Below are 21,256 nucleotides of genomic sequence, written 5' to 3'. Positions count from 1 at the left end.
TTTCATATGGCAGAAGGTTTTTAAGGTTCTAAGAGCCCTGGACATGTACTGGCTGTTGTTAGTCGTTACCCAGCATGCCTCACACACAATCTGTCACAGTGTGCTATTAACCAGCACACTCTTGAGATAAAGAGGGCTATGTAAAGAGAAATGGGGAGTGGGGGAAGGGAGTAAGGAGAACTTTTTCTGGGAGCCAAGAAGAATCCCCAGGGCTTAGAGAAGGTAAAAGCAAAGAGTTAAGGAAAGGAAGTTTGAATCTGTGGGACTTGTGGAAAATCATGAAAATGCAGCTAGCCAAGGCACTATAGGTTTATGTGAGAAGTACACCAGAAATTGTAAAACATAAAGAGTAATATACTGACAATGCTAAATGGGCAAAAGCCTCCACCAATAGAATTTTCAAAATTCACACAGAAGTTCTCTTCTGGGAGATGTTACTCTTCCAACTTGACAACCTCCGTCAGAAATGACTTGTTTCTTACTATGTTCACAAAGCTGAGATGAGCAGTGTGACCTCATGTGTGTGGGAAGATGGCACCATTATTCCCTTCCACTTTATGGCCAGTTTGAACCACTAACTTCTGTCCAGTTAAATATACATATAACTTTTTTTTTATGACAATTACCAGATAGCTGACCCAAAGAGCTTCACTACAACTGGGAAGTTAAAAGAAAAGAAAAAAAAAAAGTGACATCTACTGATGCTAGAACAATGGTATCTTCTTTGGTTAGGAAATGTATTACTTTCAATGCAAAGTATCCTTTCAGTAGGTTTATGTCAATCTCAGTATTTTTCAAAACCAATGAAATGTATATGGAATTTTAACGGACAAGCTTCTATAAATGAACCAAAGATACCAAAAACACAAAATGTAGCACTAGGGATATAGTCCCCTCTGGAGCAGTCAGGAGAACACCTCATCTGCTGGAAGCATTCATAGGGTTTTGAGCACCATGTACATTTTCTCCTCTCTAGACCCCTCTCTCAGGGGTCAACACAATACATGAAATGAAATAAAGTCTTAACAAAGGAGAGTGTCTTTAATTTCAAGTCATGTATCTCTAGAAAACATTTACAAAAAAACACGCTTCAAGAAAAAATAGGTAATTTCACATTACCTCCGGCAATAATAAATGATTTCTGTTGAGAAAATCATCCTTCTTGAGCTCAGTATTATGCTCAGATCCTGTTGTGGCAACAAATGTTTACATCTCCTTTAAAAGGAGACTCGAGGGGCGCCTGGGTGGCTCAATGGGTTAAGCCTCTGCCTTCAGCTCAGGTCATGATCACAGGGTCCTGGAATCCAGCCAAGCATCAGGCTCTCTGCTCAGCAGGGAGCCTGCTTCCCTTCCTCTTTCTCTGCCTGCCTCTGCCTACTTGTGATCTCTCTCTCCCTGTCAAATAAATAAATAAAATCTTAGAAAATAAATAAATAAAAGGAGCCTCGGTGTCCATTCACAATTCAGCGAGACATTAATTTAAATTCTGTGCCAGACAGGCTTTTAACGTAAGATCAAACTTAATACACTTACTATGAACAAACCAAACAAATCTTGTAATGATAATCAAAGCAAGGAGATATCCCTGAGTTAGGAAAGGGAATTTATTACTTGTTAAAGAAGAATCTATGTGAGGGAGATGAAGGACTGCTACCTTTTCCTACTCTAGGTCAAGAATTCCCTAAGGTGTGCCATTCCCAAAGAAGTTCATGGCATTGAAGGGACAACTCCCTGGAAAGCATGGGTATGAACCCAGTGGTCTCAGTGGTCTGCAGAATCTTTGCAGTTATGTGGCAGCAAAAGGTCCTTTTACCAAAGTGGTTCCCCCTGGGCATGGACGGCCAGGGATTTCTAAGCCCCTTTGGTTTTTCTTCAGTCCGGGGACAGAAAACAGCTCCTACCTAACAAGAGTAGTCCAAAGTCCAAAGACGTGAGGTAGGTCATTGATAAAGAAAGAGAAGTAAGTGCCCTCTTGCTGCTAACGCTTCACACTCTGTCCCGGGAAAGAGAGAATGGAGACTATTTATCTTTATTTATTAGGAGAGGAAATGCAAGCTAAAAACGGAGCAAGTCCATAGGTGGAAAGCCATCATAGAGAATGGAAAGAGTCTTGCAGAACCCACTTTTTTCTTCCTCCCTAGAGCCTGTTAGCTTCTTACAGATTGTCTTACACAACATCTCTGCATTCCAGTTTTTAACAACATTTTGGGAATGCAGCAGGTGCTGAATCACCATTAAAAAGAATTCGTGAAGAGGTGAGAGGCTGTCCTTCACGATGCCCAAGTCAGCTGACACGGGAGGAAAGCAAACCAGGCCACAGACAGAGTTTAAACAAATCGAAAGATAACAGAATAAATACTTTAATTTTGAGCAAACATATGCAAGCTAGAGTGAAAGCTCCTCAAGCACTGAGACCATGTCTTATTTATCTTTATGCTCCCAGCACATAATATGGGCAGATAGTAGTGTTTGCTGAGTGACGGGCAGCAGCTACATGGAGTAATAAGCCAAAAATTACCGAGTCCTTGCTATGTACCATATGCTTGCCATATGCTTTACGTACAGTAACTATAGTAATTCACTCAATCCTAACCGTAAGCCTAGGAGGACATTCCTTGCCCCAGATCACAAGGCTGGCAGAACCAGCACTAAGCCCCTCAGCCATCATGCCTCACTAGCAAACCGAACACTAGAGAATGTTGAAGTTACTTTGGGACCAGGGATTGGAGGAGCTTTGCAGTGACTCTAAGTAGAAAGGAGACCTCCATGTTATTTTTTAAGAAAGGAAGAGGGTACTGATCTGGGATCTGATATGCTGCAAGTGCTACTTAACAGAGCCAAATAAATTATGAAGAAAATGACAATAGAATAAAAATAAAAATAATAAAAAATAATTACAGGACAGGCTTGCTGGAATACAAAACTTCTTTAAAACAATACAAAATCTTTGGGGCCCCTGGGTGGTTCAGTGGGTTAAGCCTCTGCCTTCGGCTCAGGATATGATCTCAGGGTCCTGGGATGGAGCCCCGCATCAGGCTCTCTGCTCAGCAGGGAGCCTGCTCCCCACCCACCCCCCGCCCCACCTGCCTCTCTGCCTACTTGTGATTTCTCTCTCTGTCAAATAAATAAAAACTTAAAACACCCCACTATTACAAAAAAAAAAAAAAAACTTTTATCTTTTTTAAGTTAACAGCAAATGACTTTTATGGACAAATTACATGGACAGTGCCAGAGCCTCAGGTTCTATAACCTGATGTTATGAGAACAAAATATCCTGGAAAAAAAAAAAATTGTCACAGTCACTTTAAAGCCAATAAAGTAATATATATTAATTAAAGACACTATGATCTCACTTGTCTACATAAGATGAACACTAATCACAAGCACAAGCATAGTCACTGTGCAGTGCTGCCAAGGGTAGAAACATGGAAAATAGGCTAGATGTCCACCAACAGGCAAATAAATGCTCTGTAGCAAATGAATGAGATAGCTCCCTGCCCGGGGCCACGAAAGATATCTGATGCAAGAAGGGAATGCAGCATTTGTACAGTGTGATGAACTTCATGCTAAAACCAAACACAGGTGTGCATTGCAAGTGTGTGTGTGTGTGTGTGTGCGAGACAGAGAGAGAGAGAGAGAGAGAGAGAACGCAAGTGATCAAGTGTGCACACAGGTATCTGATTACCTCTCTAGAGTAGTGGATAGGGGCCATGACAGATTCTAGAGGGATTTTACATTATATACATATACTACAATGTGTGACATTTTTTCAAAAGAGTATACATAGATATTATTTGTGTACATAAAAATTATTTTAAGTATTTTTAAAAGAAGATTATTTTTTAGGAAGGTAGGGAAAAAGATGAAACTGAGTAGGCAAAGGGTCAGGGAGGGAGGCTTCACCTTTTGATTTTGTTGCTTAGCACCAGTCTTAATGAAACTGAGAAGGATACCCTTTCTTGTGTGGAAAGAAAAACTGGAAGGTATCTCTGACACATCCTTTGTGTGTGAAAGAAGAGGTAGATGGAAATGTTCAGGGACGGTGTGGCTGAGGAATGCAGATGGAAAACCTGGGGCCATGGCTCCAGGAAGCTTCTGGTGGCTTTCAGAGAACTGTAGGCCTCATTTTCTTGCACAGTTTCCTTTCTTCATCATCAGATCATTTTAACACCTATCTGGGCAGCAGAAGTCAACCCTGACCTGCAGAATCTCAGAGTTGGCCCAATTTTCTCCACCAACCCAATCACCTTATTCTAGCAATTTTGAAATGCAAAGAGAACCTTTCCAAGGAGTATACCAGACACCGCTCGCCATATTCAAATGGTTATCAGAGTGAGAAGCAGCAGCTTGGGAGAAAGAGCAAACAAAAGAGAGCCTGACCCACAACTGGCAAGTTTTCCATATCTTATTAGTGCCGCTCAATGTATGATTAGGACAAGTCCTTACATCAATGTGCCCTAACTGCAACTGGGCCACACCCACCTAGGAAACTGAAAAGTGAAGGTGAGAACCTAAAAGAGGTGTTTAACTGAATTTGAAATAGATATGAAATCATATAAAATCAAACCTCAAAAAACCCATCTAAGATTCAAAGCAAGGTTTTCAGTGAGTATCCTTAAACATGTAGGTTCTTGGGCAAAAATGCAAGCTTATTATCTAATTGTTGCCCTTTTCTTGAATCTATGTCTAAGCAGAGGGGGTGCCTGAGCCATCGCTTCACTGCAGAAGTAGGACAATGGTAACAATAACAATAGGGACAATAAAAGCTGTCATGAATAACCACGGATTATAAGTCTAAATATTGCCCCTCCAATTTGGGGAGTATTTTGTTCTGTATTTAAATCATCAAAAATACAAAAAATAATTTTCACATTATGTATTTACTTTCGTGACAGTGCTTTTGTGAACTTATCCAACTTAACCAGGAGTTGACACGTAGAATTATTACCTACTTACACACTGCTTCATTCAACACATAAACTTTAAGGATAATTCTTGCAACAATGATAAATTTAGTAGGCCATTATGGAGATGATGTTTCTAAAAAAGCAAATATTATCATTTTTTTTTAAGATTTTATTTATTTGTTTGACAGGCAGAGATCATAAGTAGGCAGAGAGGCAGGCAGAGCGAGAGAGGAGGAAGCAGGCTCCCTGCTGAGCAGAGAGCCTGATGCAGGGCTCGATCCCAGGACCCGGGATCATGACCTGAGCCGAACGCAGAGGCTTTAACCCACTGAGCCACCCAGGCGCCCCAAATATTATCATTTTTAAAAACTGTACTCACATCTGAAAGTACCAAGAATAAAAATGGTAATAACTCCCACATTTGGATGACCTTTTTCTCCATGTTGACTTACTCAACTTGCCTATCCATTGTAAGATCTAATTTATCCTCTGAGGTACTTGCTGATTTCCAGGTCTGTAAATGTTCACATTGATTATTTTTCCACAAGTGAAAATTTTAACATCTGCTTTCATGAATATAAATTTGAGTAAATTTCATTCCAAGTCTTGAATTTAAGAAAATGATGATGTACCACTTTGTTTCATTTCTAAGGCACTAGATAAATAACTACTATGACTTAGGGATGAACTTATTACGAGCGAGGCACTAGTGTACAAAATTTTAGGCTTTTCATTTTGGTAATTCTTACAATGACACAAAAGTACACGCATAATAGGAAAGTTAGAGCATTTGATTCCATGGATTGCAAATTTTGATTAAAGATGATACCAATTAACCACAATATACTTGAAGACCTAATAATAGAAAAAAAAATACACAATAACTCTGGAAGCTATCTTTTTTTTTGGTCCTATTAAGTATTGATTTTAAGAAACAACAGGTATTTTGGAAGCTCTGTCTTCATGGGAATACAACATCTACATCAGTAACTTTTTTTAAATTAAAATATAATGTATTTATTTGTTTCAGGGGTACGGGTCTGTGAATCATCAGGCTTACACAATTCACAGCACTCACCATAGCAAATACCCTCCCCAGTGTCCATCACCCAGCTATCCTATCCCTACTCTCCCAACCCTCAGCAACCCTCAGTTTGTTTCCTGAGATTAAGATTCTCTTATGGTTTGTCTCCCTCTGTGGTCCCACCTTGTTTCATTTCTTCCCTCCCTACATCCCATGAACCCCCGCCCTGCCTCTCAAATTCCTCATATCAGAGAGATCATATGATAATTGTCTTTCTCTGATTGACTTGTTTCACTTAGCATAATACCCTCTAATTCCATCCATGCCATTGCAAATGGCAAGATTTGGGTTTTTTTTGAAGGCTGCATAGTATTCCAATAGACAAGGTCTAACGAAAGCATTTCCATGGGAAGAGAATAAAACAGCTCACAACACTGAAGCTTTTCTGTTCCCTTCTGTTCCCTTCCAAGCTGGGGCTGGTCCAGGACAAGTGAGGGAAGAATATGGAATAATCACAATGGTCTGTTTGCATACCCTTCAGACTGACAGTCACTCTGAACTTGCCTACTTCCTGCTCTCCTGAACACGTTCCTTTCCAAGGTAGCTTCATGCAGGAAGCCTGGATTCTGTGTACTCTTACTTCTCAAGTTGATCTTGCCATGGAGGCAAGCAGTTCTTCCTTGTTTTTTCTTTCTTTTTTTTTTTTTTTTAAAACCACACTTTTACCATTACTTCTCTCAACTTACCAAAAAAAGAAGCAGTAGGATACCTCTCATTCATCCTAACTCAGTGGATGCTAAACAGAGACAATTTGCAGTACTGGTGTTTGACTGAATTTTAATGGCGGGGTAACAAATATTTTTCCAAAACATGTGATTTTCTTTTGTTTGCTTTCAACAAAATTGAAGGTGTATCTAATCAATTTGTCAGGCAGTAAAGCATTAAAAATAACTGACTGAAATTCATGTTTGACAATAGACAATTCTGTGATTTATGGAATATAACTCACAAGGAGTTCAAGGGACTGAATGACATTTTTTTTAAGAGATTTTATTTATTTGCCAGAGAGAGAGTACACACAAACAGGCAGGGAGGCAGGCAGAGGCAACGAGAGAAGCAGGCTCCCTGCCGAGCAAGGAGCCCGATGCAGGACTAGATCCCAGGACCCTGGGACCATGACCCGAGCTGAAGTTAGTGGCTTAACCAACTGAGCCACCCAGGCGTCCCTGAATGACATTCTTATAATAGAACTCCTTCCATTCCCACCTACTTATTTATGGTAACATTTTTTTTTGCCTTACCTTTATAAAAACAAAAATTAAGAAGAAAATCGATGCTGAAACCCATCTCACTCTAGCATTAAGTATAATTCACCAATGGATATGAACATATGTGGAATATAAAAGGTACATATGATTCATCCACTGAGAGAAAGGTTTTCATTCAAGCTCATGAAATAAATGACCAAAATGGTAATACACTGGGATTATTTTGATCAATTGCATACTATTAATAATTTTTATAACTCAATCCAGAAAAAATTTAACTTACTTAGGATGACAGAATTTTTGAACTTAAATTAATACACACATACATATATGTTCCATAAGAATAATGAAAGGTTGATCAATATCCTCAAGCATAAAAATAGTATATTAAGATAAAACTCTGTGGGAAGCAGAATGGAAATATGAGTTCAAGGAGAAAATAAAGATGTGAAATTTGACTGTTAAAGGTCTTATTCAGGCCTTTTTAAAAATGCATGATTTCAAAATCAAATTGCTACTCACTGGATATGCTTATTTTAAAATGTCAGTATTTATTATACTCCAGAAAAAAACATCTTTTGCAATTTTTTAAATGTATAAAAACTAGATGTCAACTTAAATATATGTAATAGTTTTCCAAATCCTTATAGGAACAAAGAAGTTTGATTAAAAAAAAAAACCCACTTCACGCTTTGTAATGTTCTTTCCCTCCTTTCTGCCTATATAAATGACATTTCTCTAAGACACAGCATCTCAATAGCCCACTTCCTTTATCAAATCTTCCCCAACACTCCCAAACCTCAATGGCTACTCTCTTTTCTAACACTTATGTCTAATTCATCTGGCCCACATCCTCTTTTTTTTTGTTTTTTTTTAAGTAGACTCCCCACCCAGTGTGGGGCTTGAACTCACAAGCCCTAAGATCCAGACCTGAGCTGAAATCAAGAGTCAGACGCCTAACAGACAGAGCCACCCAGGTGCCTAAAGCCTACACATCCTCTTAAGGAGAAACAACACGTAATATGTGCCAGGCTTTATGTACGTTAATTCAGTTAATCCTACAACACTTCCATGAGGTAGACTCTTTTATTGTCACCTTTTTCAGGATGACAAAACCAAGGACAGAGAGGTAATAACTTGTGCAAGATCAAGCAGCTAGATGGTAAGCAGCGGAGCTAGGACAGGAGCTGGAAATGACATGCAGGTGCGTTGACTCTGGAGTCTGAGCTCTTAACCATCATACTTCCCCTCTATTTCCCATCCCTACGCCCTTCATCTGAGTTTACTACAACACTTATTTGTGGGGGATGATGTTTCCCTGCTAGGAAGCTATGCCTTCAAGATAGCAGCTGATGTCAAAGAGCCCCCAAGATAACCTCTGAGCTCTGAATTTGTGTAACCAGCATGTGCTTATAGTCCCTCAAAATAACCTTCCCTTTCATGCCTGTTGGGAATAATCAGATTCGACGCATAGCTCCTTATTCAATTTTTAAAAGTTCCAATTAAAAGGGAAAAAAATCCTTAGCAGTCAATTACATATTATGGTATTCCAAAAATGTTTTAATTACCTAAGTCTGCCTAGCCATAACTTACTTAATGCTTTTACTCTTAAACTAAATATGGAATACAGTCCTGGTGGGGGGGGGGGTGAGAGATTGATTGCAAACCATTTTAATATCCTCATGAATCTTTTTATGGAAATAAAAACAACTTTAGTGAAGCTCTGAGACCTTGTTTACAAGCAGGAGGACTCTAGGGATGGAAGGCCCAGATTCAAGCATCCTTAGAAGATGGAATTTAGGAGCAAGGAGTTAAGCACAACAGAGACTTTATGTGATACTAAGTTTTGTGAAGACTCCTTAATGGTTACACCTAATTGGCCATCTAGTCTTTCTACCATTTAAGAAACTGAGCCCATAAGAAATTTAAGGACAAACTCAAGGTCACTCTGGTTGGCTTCAAGGTGCAACTAAGCATTCAAATCTATAATTCCCAATGTAATTCTCTTATGTATTTAACCAGATGAAGTTCATTTTGACTCTCTAAAAGTCAAGGGTCATGTTATGAATCCAATCATATTACATATTCAAAACAGAGAAAAACTAAGCGACCTCTTTTTGAATGCTAACTGTGCCCACTCAAGGAAATTATTCAGTCATAGCCGTCAAAGGAAAGTCTTTTCTTCCATACTTTTTGATGGCAGTTCATTACATTTTACCTCCAGGCTATTTGCTTTCTTTTAGCAAGATCCATTACATTTAGTACTTTCATAATATGTCGGCAGAAAATAGGCCAAAGTATTGCATTTAGGTATTTCTCCTAAGGGCTGAAACATGGTTTACACACGTACTCATTCACTCACAAACACCTGCCTAGGAGAACGTGGTCCCGGGGGAAAGAAGCTTGAAGGTATGTATTATAACTGATCTGGAACCTGAACCTTGTGCTGGTGAAAATGTACATGACACATTGGTAACCCCTAGCAACCTAATTCTTCAAAGTAGCTGCTGATGTCAGAAAACTAGGGCACCAAAGTCTAATAATTACCACTCCAAAGACAAATGAAGCCACAGCTAGGAAATGTCACCTACTGATCATGATGTCACTGCAAGTTATGCACTTACTTGATGGCACAGAAACAAATATAACATAAGGGGATACATGGGCTTCTGCCTATATCACATTCTATCTTCCAAACCAAAATTAACAAAAAAAGCTAACGTAGCCAAAGCAGCCTTAGTAACATGTAAAGCTTCAACTTAATAAAAGATGATTATAGGGGGCACCTGGGTGGCTCAGTGGGTTAAAGCCTCTGCCTTCGGCTCAGGTCATGATCCCAGGGTCCTGGGATCGAGCCCCGTATCGGGCTCTCTGCTCAGTGGGGAGCGTGCTTCCTCCTCTCTCTCTCTCTCTCTGCCTGCCTCTCCACCTACTTGTGATCTCTCCCTCTCTGTCAAATAAATAAAATATTAAAAAAAAAAGATGATTATAGTACGAGAAAACTAATTTTCACTTCTCCCACCATTTCCTCCAGAAAAATGTTATTTTCTATAAATGAAATATAATCTTTGAAAAAAAAAAAATAGTTCCAAAAGGGCATTTCATTAAATTATGGGTGCTACAAAATGGATTTCTTATTTAACCTGATGGAAGGCAAAACATTGTGTTGCATTAGAAATCTCTCAAATCCCTCTGATCTTGTAGAGCTTTTAAAGCTAGTGAGCACAAGATTTCCTCTAATTTAATATTTCTAGAAACCTTTGAATGCAATGTCTGAACAATAATCAAAAGAAACACAGAGTGTTTTTTAATAGCTTAAATGATGTTAAGAGAGGGCTCTAAACAGCAACTCCTACCATTTTCAGAACCTGGAGAGAATGCAAATAAGACACTGAAACTTAAATATAAAACACCAAGGAGGGGAAAAAAAAAACAAAGTTGGTTGAACCCATACCTCCCAACTCAGTTTGTTGCAAAATCCATGATGACCACACAGTTTTTATAATCTGGGAAATGCTATTTGAGTTCTGTTCTTGATTTTGTTTTCTCTCAAAGCTTAATTTGGGCCAAAGGTTACTTTGGGGAGAAAATGGTCAAAGAGTAACTAAAACAGAGATTGAGGAATTTAAGGATACTTTATCAGGTTCACATTACTTTAGTTTTTTTAAAAGAGTATTTCAATTGAACTGATTTTGAAACACTTAAGATAGACTCTCAGTAAAGACAAATAATCCATAATATCACAAATCTTCCTGTTTCTTTATCCTTGTTGATGAGAGGTAATAAAATCTTTTGTTTAATTAATGGTTTAGTAACCTAATACAATGATAGTATCTAATCATAAAATATTAATAGTTTCTCTCCCCCAAGCCCCAATTTTTTCTGGCTCATAAATTTGGTACTAACAACAAACATGCTCTATTCTTTAATACTCATCCAGTAACTGCATCTGGTCAGCTTAAAGGGGGCAAAATTAGCATACATCCAAAGACAGTTTAGTAAATTAAATTCAAAAGTAGGTATTTGTGTTCTTTTAAGAAATATTAAATACAAGCCGATCTACAAAAGCATGTAAGTTGGCTGATGTTTTCTTTAACACCTAAGAGGGAAAGCTACATCCTGTTCATGGATTTTGATCAATCACCCAGATGCCTGGTTTACATGAGGCCCAAGTTTAAAACATCGAAGAGCTTTCAAGTATGGCAAGTGCGGCTGCTTTGGTGCGGCATAAACAGACCCCGTTCAAGCACTTTGAACTTGTCGACATCCAAACACCCTGAAGACCTCACATCTCTTCCTTAGGTTTCGATCAGTGAATTAAAACCCCAATGAGCCAGGATCCAGACAACCTGAGCCTTCATGCAACGGTGTGTGAAAGAAAATGACAGATGGAGGGAGGTCAGGAAGGCCACTGAGAAAAAGGCTCTCTCTCCGCAACAGGCCTTATTTTTCCCAAGAGGGAGACCTATTGAAAGGGGTTCAGATACAAACACAGAAGGATGTATAGTCTGGATGAAAGCCTTTCAGGTGAACTGGTATCTCCCATCTCCTACTGAGAGCTTTCATGTTGGGGAAAAAAAAAAAAAACAAAAAACAACACCAAACACCAAAAAATATAAACGCTCTGGGCTTGAGAGTGCAAAAAGAAAAATTGCTATGTCACTTTGAATAGTTATATACGCTGGTTTCAGGTTCAATCCAGGCAAGAACAGTAAAACTCATCTGGAGAAGCACTCTAGGTTAACTTCACATTATACGTCGTTTCCCACCAACTTCTGAAGCTTTCTGCTTTCAAACTACAAAAATCTAATACAAATGCTTCACCCTGTTTATTCTACCCACTGTGACATCTAGAGGCAATCTGGGGTTTGTACTCTTACTTTATTATTATTACTTTTGTTATGCTAATACTCTAAGCACCCCAGTTGTGAACAACTTCTGTTTCTTAACTCACTAATCCACCGGCATGGGCATGGGCACCTTGGAGGGCTAGGAGTCAGTTAAATCTTGGTGGTTCCTGATTACGCTAAGGGGCTACTAGTCAGCCACTGGGCATTTTGGGACTACTCAGTAGGGGAGAAGGAGAGAGGAGAAAAATAAAGGCATTTAGGGTCTGGTAAGTATGTGTTTTCTGGGATGAGGCAAGTCAGCCAGAGTCTATTAATTTCCAAATCAACCACTGGGATATGACAGCAAACTAAGCTTATAGTCACAGCAGTAGCAGAAGGTCCTCTAATTTACAGAAACCGTCTCTGTGATGAGCTCCAGATCCCCTGGACAACCTGAGAAAACTCTGAGGCTGCCGTGATGGTGGACAGACTCATTTAAACAAAAGCAAAAGCAATTAAGCGAACAGACTTGACTGAGAAGTTGGAATTCTCCGGCGAGTTGCTTCAGCGTTAACTCTGCGACACAGCCTATCCCCTGAGTATACCTGATGAAAAACGACGGTAAACCATGCTTGATGACACAGGTCTGGGCCAAAGTAGGTGCCCCATTGTACTCAAGGAAGAAACATTCCATTACAAGTAACAGTTTTAAGCAAATCTAAAAGCAGATAAGCACATCTGCTGTGTGACGATGCTACTTTCTATCCACAAAACTTGAAACCTTTGGCCATAGCTGAAGGTGTAGTTTAGAGCTCTCAGAGACGCTGAACAATGGCTTATGCAAGAGTAGAAAGGGATAGTCAAAAATATTATTTCTGACTTTCTAGAGATTTTAGAAAACTCAATAAAAGCTTATTTCAGAAGCACAGTCTTCCTTGCAGGTAGGAAAGTGAACATTCCCTGAGCGCAGTACCCTTTGCTTCCCCACAAAACCCAAAAAGCAAAGAGCATCTGAGCATGTATTTTATCATTAGTTTTCAAACACTTTATTATCTACTGGTATAAAGATTCAGGGAAACAATATTTCCTTTTCTAATTTTTGCAGCCTAGCTAACAGCAAAGAAAAATCGAACGTGGCATTTTTATGAGGTCCTTTTCTAAGAGAGTTGAGACAATGGTAAGTGGTCCGCTTACTAGGATTAGGCTTGTGGTTGGAAAAGTACTCCATTCTAAAAACAGTGAATTCAACACCAACCAAAATAAATGTGCAACTCTGAGGGTATCTGGGAACCACGGCTCTGCCCAAATCTGAAGGAAGGACAAGAGCCACTGCCTGTGGTTAAGTCCCTAAGAGGATTAAAAGCCTATTTACTATCACTTGGTTGATACGGCCCTGCTCTGCTCGGTCCCACCCAGAAAGCAACAAACAATCGCTGACTTTATACTCTCCCAGGTAAAGAGTTGTAAACAAAAAGAACTAGTAACTAATGTTTTTCTTAAAAGGAAGTTAAGTTCCAATAACACCTGCTACTGTGATATATTCCATATTTAAGGCAGGCTGTACATGGGGTGGAGGGGTAGCGCGCGTGTGTGTGTATGTCCCCAAGGTGGTCAGTGATCCACTAACTGAAAGCCATACTTGACAGAATTCCCATTTGGTAAAATTAAAAGCAAAACAAAACAAAAAAACCCCTCTTTTTAGATCTTAGAAATAAAGCTTCCAACTGACACAGGTTGGAACTCATGACCAAGACAGATATTATGATAGAGAATGAACTCATGACCAAGACAGATATTATGATAGATACGGGTGATACGCATAAGGAAAGAACCTGTATATGTAGAGTTAAATGTCTGACCATTTCTGATTATCAAAAGGTTAAGTATATTTTTGAACCACACAGTGAGTATGATAGCAAGTTAAGAAAAGACTACCATATATACCATGTTCAAAAACCAATGGCTAATTTACTAAAAATGACACACACACAAATTCCAGAACTAGTATACACGTTTCACAACTATGCTTCTCTGTTTTCTTACCCTGTATGTTGTACAGTCGAACTCTATGGGTAACATGTTCCAAAAAGCAAGTCACGTCTGAGTAAAACCTTCCATGTTGCACTCTGACAAAGGGCAGTGCTGTGTAAACATAAGGCTGAGGAGGAAATGACATTTTTAAGAAAAAATTTTAGCTTTTAACTTTTCCAAGAGATGTTTTTTACCATTTCCAAAATGGCAAATACGTAACGCCTGATATTTGCGATTTCAAGTGAAAACCAAACCTTACAATGTATCAGAATATGCACATGCTATAAAAATGGAATATAAGGTTTTCCATTAGACAGAAAGTGCTGAAAATAGAAAATAAAAATGTTTACAATGTGACTGGCCTAGATGATCTACAAACATTCCTCCCAGCTATAAAAATTTCTAATTAAAACCCTTCTATATAGTCCATACGTTATTTATTAGAAATATCATTCATTCTACAGCAGTGACATTTTCCCAGGCAAACATTTATTATAACCATGGCCCCCTAATGTTCAGGGGTCGGGGCAGGTGGCAAGGATGACCACAGGGAGTCATCTAAGCAAAGAGAAAGCAGGATTCAGAGACACCGTTTAATCACAGTTAGGTTTACTACTCTATAAAACACACTGCCCTTTTACTAGAAAGAAATAGCTGAATATAAAGCAAATTTACAAACTTGAAAAAACTATGGCAACCATTGGTTTAGGTTGCATCGTTTCGAACCTAGTGTCAAGAAAAAACAGGAACAGAACATAACTCCTGCAACACAGAAACAAATAGAAAGCATTTATGAAGAATTATATTTTCTTTTCTTTTTTTTTCTACAAGGAATTATATTTTCTTAAGCATTACAGGCTGGAAAGGCTCAACAATGGCATGTCGAGTAAGTAAGTAAGACTCTACTTAAGCAGCGTCAGATTTTCAGACTGTGCAGTTTTCTTCCAAATGTACCTCTCTAGTTCTAGAAAAAATATTCCGAAATTAAAATAAAGTGTTAGGAGTTTACAAAGTTCTTAGACCTAATTTTACCATATAGCTAAAAAGTAAGGGAAGAAGACGAGAGCTGGCATGGGCATTTATTTCTGGGCTCTTATCTACTTCTGATGCACCCAGCTGCCTCCCTGAGAGTCTTTTATTTTCTCTTTGTAAACACATGATAATTCTCTTGGTCTTTTTATTTAATAGTAGAGCTATTTAAAGATAGAATAATTTTAAATAAATTAGTCACAACTGTCCATGAATAATATTCTATAAGTACAGTTACTTTTCATTTTTCCTTTAGTATTAGAGCAATCAATGGGGCGCCTGGGTGGCTCAGTGGGTTAAAGCCTCTGCCTTTGGCTCGGGTTGTGATCCCAGAGTCCTGGGATCGAGCCCCTCGTCAGGCTCTCTGCTCAGTGGGGAGCCTGCTTCCTCCCCTCTCTCTCTCTGCCTGCCTCTCTGCCTGTCAAATAAACAACAACAAAAAAAAAAACAGTCAATCAAAACCAAATTCCTGGGACACCTGGGTGACTCAGTTGGTTGAGTATCTGCCCTCCACTCAGGTCATAATCCGAGGGTTCTGGGATCCAGCCTTGCATTGGGCTCCCTGCTCTGCAGGGAGTCTGCTTCTCCCTCTCCCTCTGTTGCTCCCCTCGCTTGTGCCCTCTCTCTGGCTCTCCTACTCAAATAAATAAATATAAATGTTAAAAAACAAAAACACACATTAAAAAAAACCACCTAAATTCCTGTCCAAGTGAAAACAGACTAATACAGCTTATACTTAGGATCCACTGCCCTTTCTGGAATGACTACTCATTCTGTAGTTTACCTTTAATTTCTACCTGATTTTAAAAAATCAAAAGAACAAAACACTAGATTCCTTAGGGTGGTCAATGTTATTCTTTAAAATCTATTATTTGATTTTGGTTAGCAAGCTTTTCTAAATTGTAGAACAAAAGTAACTTTTGCAGGAGACAGGTCTCTAGACATCAAAATAGGGAAAAAATTTAAACTTATCTTGAAATAGAGAAAACCTATATAAGCAGAAGAGCAAAGGAGATGTTCTAAAGAAAAAAATACAGAATGGACTACACAAAAATTTAAAAAATACCGTAACAACATAAAATAATTAAATGACACACTGATGGAACATTTTGCTATAAATAGGAAAAAGGATTAATTTTTACCATATATAAAGAATGCTTATAGATCTGTAAGTCATACCAGTAGAAAAATGGTCAAAGAACTTATACAGAAAACTCACAAAAGATATAGGAGAGAGAAATGTATGAAGTTTAGCTTCCCTAATAATCACAAAATCTTAACAATAAAATATTTTTCACCCGTTATTATAGGAAAAGCTTTTGATATGGCTGATTATCAGTGCTTGGAGTGGTGTATTAGAGAGCTACTCTCAAAAACGCTGGTGGGAGTGAATATTTATGCAGTAACTTTAGAGGACAGAGAAATAGCGTGAATCAAGTCTTAATGGCCTCATCCACTGACACAAAATGACTCCTCTAGAAAGTTATTCTCAGGAAATAATCATCACCGCATAAAAAGGATGGTACAAAGAAAGCTTATCACAATGCTACACAGTAGTGAAGTATTGGGAGAAAATCTACATATGCAACAATAGGAAATTCTTTTTTTTTTCACATATATATACATTTGTGTGTGTGTGAGAACATTTAAGTTCTACTCCTTCCTCATATCCATTAATACAGTGTTATCAACTATAGTCACCATATTAGACATTGGATCTTTAATCACAACAGTATATATTAAAATTGTGTTTTCAAAGAACATACCATCTGATTGTGAGCACTGTCACAATGAAAAAATATGTAAATGTAAGAAGACAAAACTTGAAAATGGGGGAGAAAGGGATACGCATAGTAAGACAACAAAAAATATATCAAAACGTTGGCAGTAGTTTACACAGCCTTTGGAATAGCTAGTAAATTTTATTGTTTTCTTCAGTCTTCTGCATTTTCAAAAATGTACCAAAATTTGCATATATTACACCTTTACGGTCAAAAGGAGTGAAAAATTTTTTTTGTTTTTTAAGTGTTGAAAGTTAAGTAGAAAAACTGGGCAATTTATTTTTCCCCTCTGGCTAGATAACTTGTGTCTGTCTATATGCCATGCCACATATGTATAGAACACCACGACAGCACCTGAACTCCATCAAATCTGGCTTCTTTCCATGGAGATCCATTGTTCATTGTATCATCTTATTGAATTCCATCCCTGAAAAATTATTCTTTTTACCTAACACTTAAGACTACCAATTGCCAAGTGCCAGTAAGGAAATATAATAGTGGAACCAACTCATCTATACCTAACAGATGACCGAATAATGAGGTGAAGTTATCTTTTTCTTCATTACTCTTTCAATAAATCCTTAATCACAGCTCAGCTCAATGGCACTTACCTTGGCTTCCCCATCAGGTAAGAAGAGGTAGGCACCACTTTTGTCCTTTTTACTGGTGGTTCCATACCATGAAAATTGCACTTTTACTTCATGCCGTTTACCATCTTCTTTATTTATCATTTCCTAAGGATAAAAACGATGTTTATTTTTTTTTAAAGATTTTATTTATTTATTTGACAGAAAGATTACAAGTAGGCAGAGAGAGAGAGAGGGGGAAGCAGGCTCCTCACTGAGCAGAGAGCCTGATGCGGGGCTCGATCCCAGGACCCTGAGATCATGACCCGAGCCGAAGGCAGAGGCTTAACCCTCTGAGCCACCCAGGCGCCCCAAAAACGATGTTTAAAAGCAACTCACAGGGGGAGGAGTCAAGATGGCAGAGAAGTAGCAGGCTGAGACTACTTCGGGTAGCGGGAGATCAGCTAGATAGCTTATCTAAAGATTGCAAACACCTACAAATCCAACGGGATATCGAAGAGAAGAAGAACAGCAATTCTAGAAACAGAAAATCAACCACTTTCTGAAAGGTAGGACTGGCAGAGAAGTGAATCCAAAGCGACGGGAAGATAGACCGCGGCGGGAGGGGCCGGCTCCCGGCAAGCGGCGGAACAACGGAGCACAAAATCAGGACTTTTAAAAGTCTGTTCCGCTGAGGGACATCGCTCCAGAGGCTAAACCGGGGTGAAGCCCACGCGGGGTCAGCGTGGCCTCAGGTCCCGCAGGGTCATAAAAGGATCGGGGGTGTCTGAGTGTCGCAGAGCTTACAGGTATTAGAACGGGGAAGCCGGCTACAGAGACAGAGCTGAGGAGTGAGCTCACAGCTCGGGGTTCCCTTGAACCGGTCGCAGGGTCGGTTAGCTCGGAGCGCGGCCGGAGGCCAGGGTGACGGGAGTAATTGGGTGCTGTTCTCTGAGGACGCACTGAGGAGTGGGGCCCCGGGCTCTTGGATCCTTCGGGCCGGAGACCGGGAGGCCGCCATTTTCATTCCCGCCCTCCGGAACTCTACGAAAGCGCTCAGAGAACAAAAGCTCCCGAAAGCAAACCTGAGCAGATTACTCAGCCCGGCCCCTGGTAAGGGCGGTGCAACTCCGCCTGGGACAAAGACACTTGAGAATCACTACAACAGGCCCCTCCCCAAGAAGATCAACAAGAAGCCCAGCCAGGACCAAGTTCACCTAGCAAGGAGTACAGTTTCAATACCAAGGAGAGCAGCGGAATTCCAGAGGAGGAGAACACAAATCACGGAACTCATGGCTTTCTCCCCATGATTCTTTAGCCTTGCAGTTAATTTAATTTTTTTTTCTTTTTCAATTTTTTTTTTCTTCTTCTGGTAAATTTTTTTTTAACTTTTACCCTTTTCTTTTTTAATGTTTTTTAACTAGTTTATCTAATATATATATATATTTTTTTTTTCCATTTTATATTTTTTCTTTATTGGTTTTCTTTTTTTAATTGTTTCTTTCTTTCTTTCTTTCTTTTTTTTTTTCTTTCTGAACCTCTTTTTATCCCCTTTCTCCCCCCCTCATGATTTGGGAATCTCTTCTGATTTGGCTAAAGCATATTTTCCTGGGGTTGTTGCCAACCTTTTAGTATTTTACTTGCTCCTTCATATACTCTTATCTGGACAAAATGAAAAGGCGGAAAAATTCACCACAAAAAAAAAGAACAAGAGGCAGTACCAAAGGCTAGGGACCTAATCAATACAGACATTGGTAATATGTCAAATCTAGAGTTCAGAATGACGATTCTCAAGGTTCTAGCCGGGCTCGAAAAAGGCATGGAAGATATTAGAGAAACCCTCTCGGGAGACATAAAAGCCCTTTCTGGAGAAATAAAAGAACTAAAATCTAACCAAGTTGAAATAAAAAAAAGCTATTAGTGAGGTGCAATCAAAAATGGAGGCTCTCACTGCTAGGATAAATGAGGCAGAAGAAAGAATTAGCGATATACAAGACCAAATGACAGAGAATAAAGAAGCTGAGCAAAAGAGGGACAAACAGCTACTGGACCACGAGGGCAGAATTCGAGAGATAAGTGACACCATAAGACGAAACAACATTAGAATAATTGGGATTCCAGAAGAAGAGGAAATTGAGAGGGGAGCAGAAGATATATTGGAGAGAATTATTGTAGAGAATTTCCCCAATATGGCAAAGGGAACAAGCATCAAAATCCAGGAGGTTCAGAGAACCCCCCTCAAAATCAATAAGAATAGGTCCACACCCCGTCACCTAATAGTAAAATTTACAAGTCTTAGTGACAAAGAGAAGATTCTGAAAGCAGCCCGGGAAAAGAAGTCTGTAACGTACAATGGTAAAAATATTAGATTGGCAGCAGACTTATCCACAGGCCAGAAAGAGCTGGCATGATATATTCAGAGTACTAAACGAGAAAAACATGCAGCCAAGAATACTATATCCAGCTAGGCTATCATTGAAAATAGAAGGAGAGATTAAAAGCTTCCAGGACAAACAAAAACTGAAAGAATTTGCAAACACCAAACCAGCTCTACAGGAAATACTGAAAGGGGTCCTCTAAGCAAAGAGAGACCCTAAAAGTAGTAGATCAGAAAGAAACAGAGACAATATACAATAACAGTCACCTTACAGGCAATACAATGGCACTAAATTCATATCTCTCAATACTTACCCTGAAAGTTAATGGGCTAAATGCCCCAATCAAAAGACACAGGGTATCAGAATGGATAAAAAAACAAAACCCATCTATATGTTGCCTACAAGAAATTCATCTTAAACCTGAAGACACCTCCAGATTTAAAGTGAGGGGGTGGAAAAGAATTTACCATGCTAATGGACATCAGAAGAAAGCAGGAGTGGCAATCCTTATATCAGATCAATTAGATTTTAAGCCAAAGACTATAATAAGAGATAAGGAAGGACACTATATCATACTCAAAGGAACTGTCCAACAAGAAGATCTAACGATTTTAATATCTATGCCCCTAATGTGGGAGGAGCCAACTATATAAACCAATTAATAACAAAATCAAAGAAACACATCGACAATCATACAATAATAGTAGGGGACTTTAACACTCCCCTCACTGAAATGGACAGATCATCCAAGCAAAAGATCAACAAGGAAATCAAGGCCTTAAATGACACACTGGACCAGATGGACATCACAGATATATTCAGAACATTTCATCCCAAAGCAACAGAATACACATTCTTCTCTAGTGCACATGGAACATTCTCCAGAATAGATCACATCCTCGGTCCTAAATCAGGTCTCAACCGGTATCAAAAGATTGGGATCATTCCCTGCATATTTTCAGACGACAATGCTCTGAAGCTAGACCTCAATCACAAGAGGAAATTTGGAAAGAACCCAAATACATGGAGACTAAACAGCATCCTTCTGAAGAATGAATGGGTCAACCAGGAAATTAAAGAAGAATTGAAAAAATTCATGGAAACAAATGATAATGAAAACACAACGGTTCAAAATCTGTGGGACACGACAAAGGCAGTCCTGAGAGGAAAATATATAGCGGTACAAGCCTTTCTCAAGAAACAAGAAAGGTCTCAGGTACACAACCTAACCCTACACCTAAAGGAGCTGGAGAAAGAACAAGAAAGAAACCCTAAACCCAGCAGGAGAAGAGAAATCATAAAGATCAGAGCAGAAATCAATGAAATAGAAACCAAAAAAACAATAGAACAAATCAACGAAACTAGGAGCTGGTTCTTTGAAAGAATTAATAAGATTGATAAACCCCTGGCCAGACTTATCAAAAAGAAAAGAGAAAGGACCCA

The 21,256-nt window shown here is 39.0% G+C and overlaps 1 protein-coding gene across 2 annotated transcripts in view; it reads right to left on the bottom strand.

Annotated features, from left to right (window-relative positions):
* Positions 1-21,256, bottom strand: part of LOC111148294 (mannosidase alpha class 2A member 1) — a 168,898-nt gene that overhangs the window by 26,341 nt on the left and 121,301 nt on the right. For both annotated transcript variants that reach the window (XM_022504781.1, XM_022504782.1), the window contains exons 15-16: positions 17,481-17,603; positions 14,072-14,186 (exon numbers count right to left, since the gene is read on the bottom strand). In XM_022504781.1, the coding sequence (XP_022360489.1) occupies positions 14,072-14,186; positions 17,481-17,603 (238 nt within the window). The remainder of the gene's footprint in view (positions 1-14,071; positions 14,187-17,480; positions 17,604-21,256) is intronic.

This window comes from Enhydra lutris, unplaced genomic scaffold (assembly GCF_002288905.1).
Source record: "Enhydra lutris kenyoni isolate GAN:26980312 unplaced genomic scaffold, ASM228890v2 scaffoldscaffold19, whole genome shotgun sequence".
NCBI lineage: Eukaryota > Metazoa > Chordata > Mammalia > Carnivora > Mustelidae > Enhydra > Enhydra lutris.
Note: the sequence above shows the minus strand (reverse complement) of the source record. Positions and strands in the feature narration are given on the sequence as shown.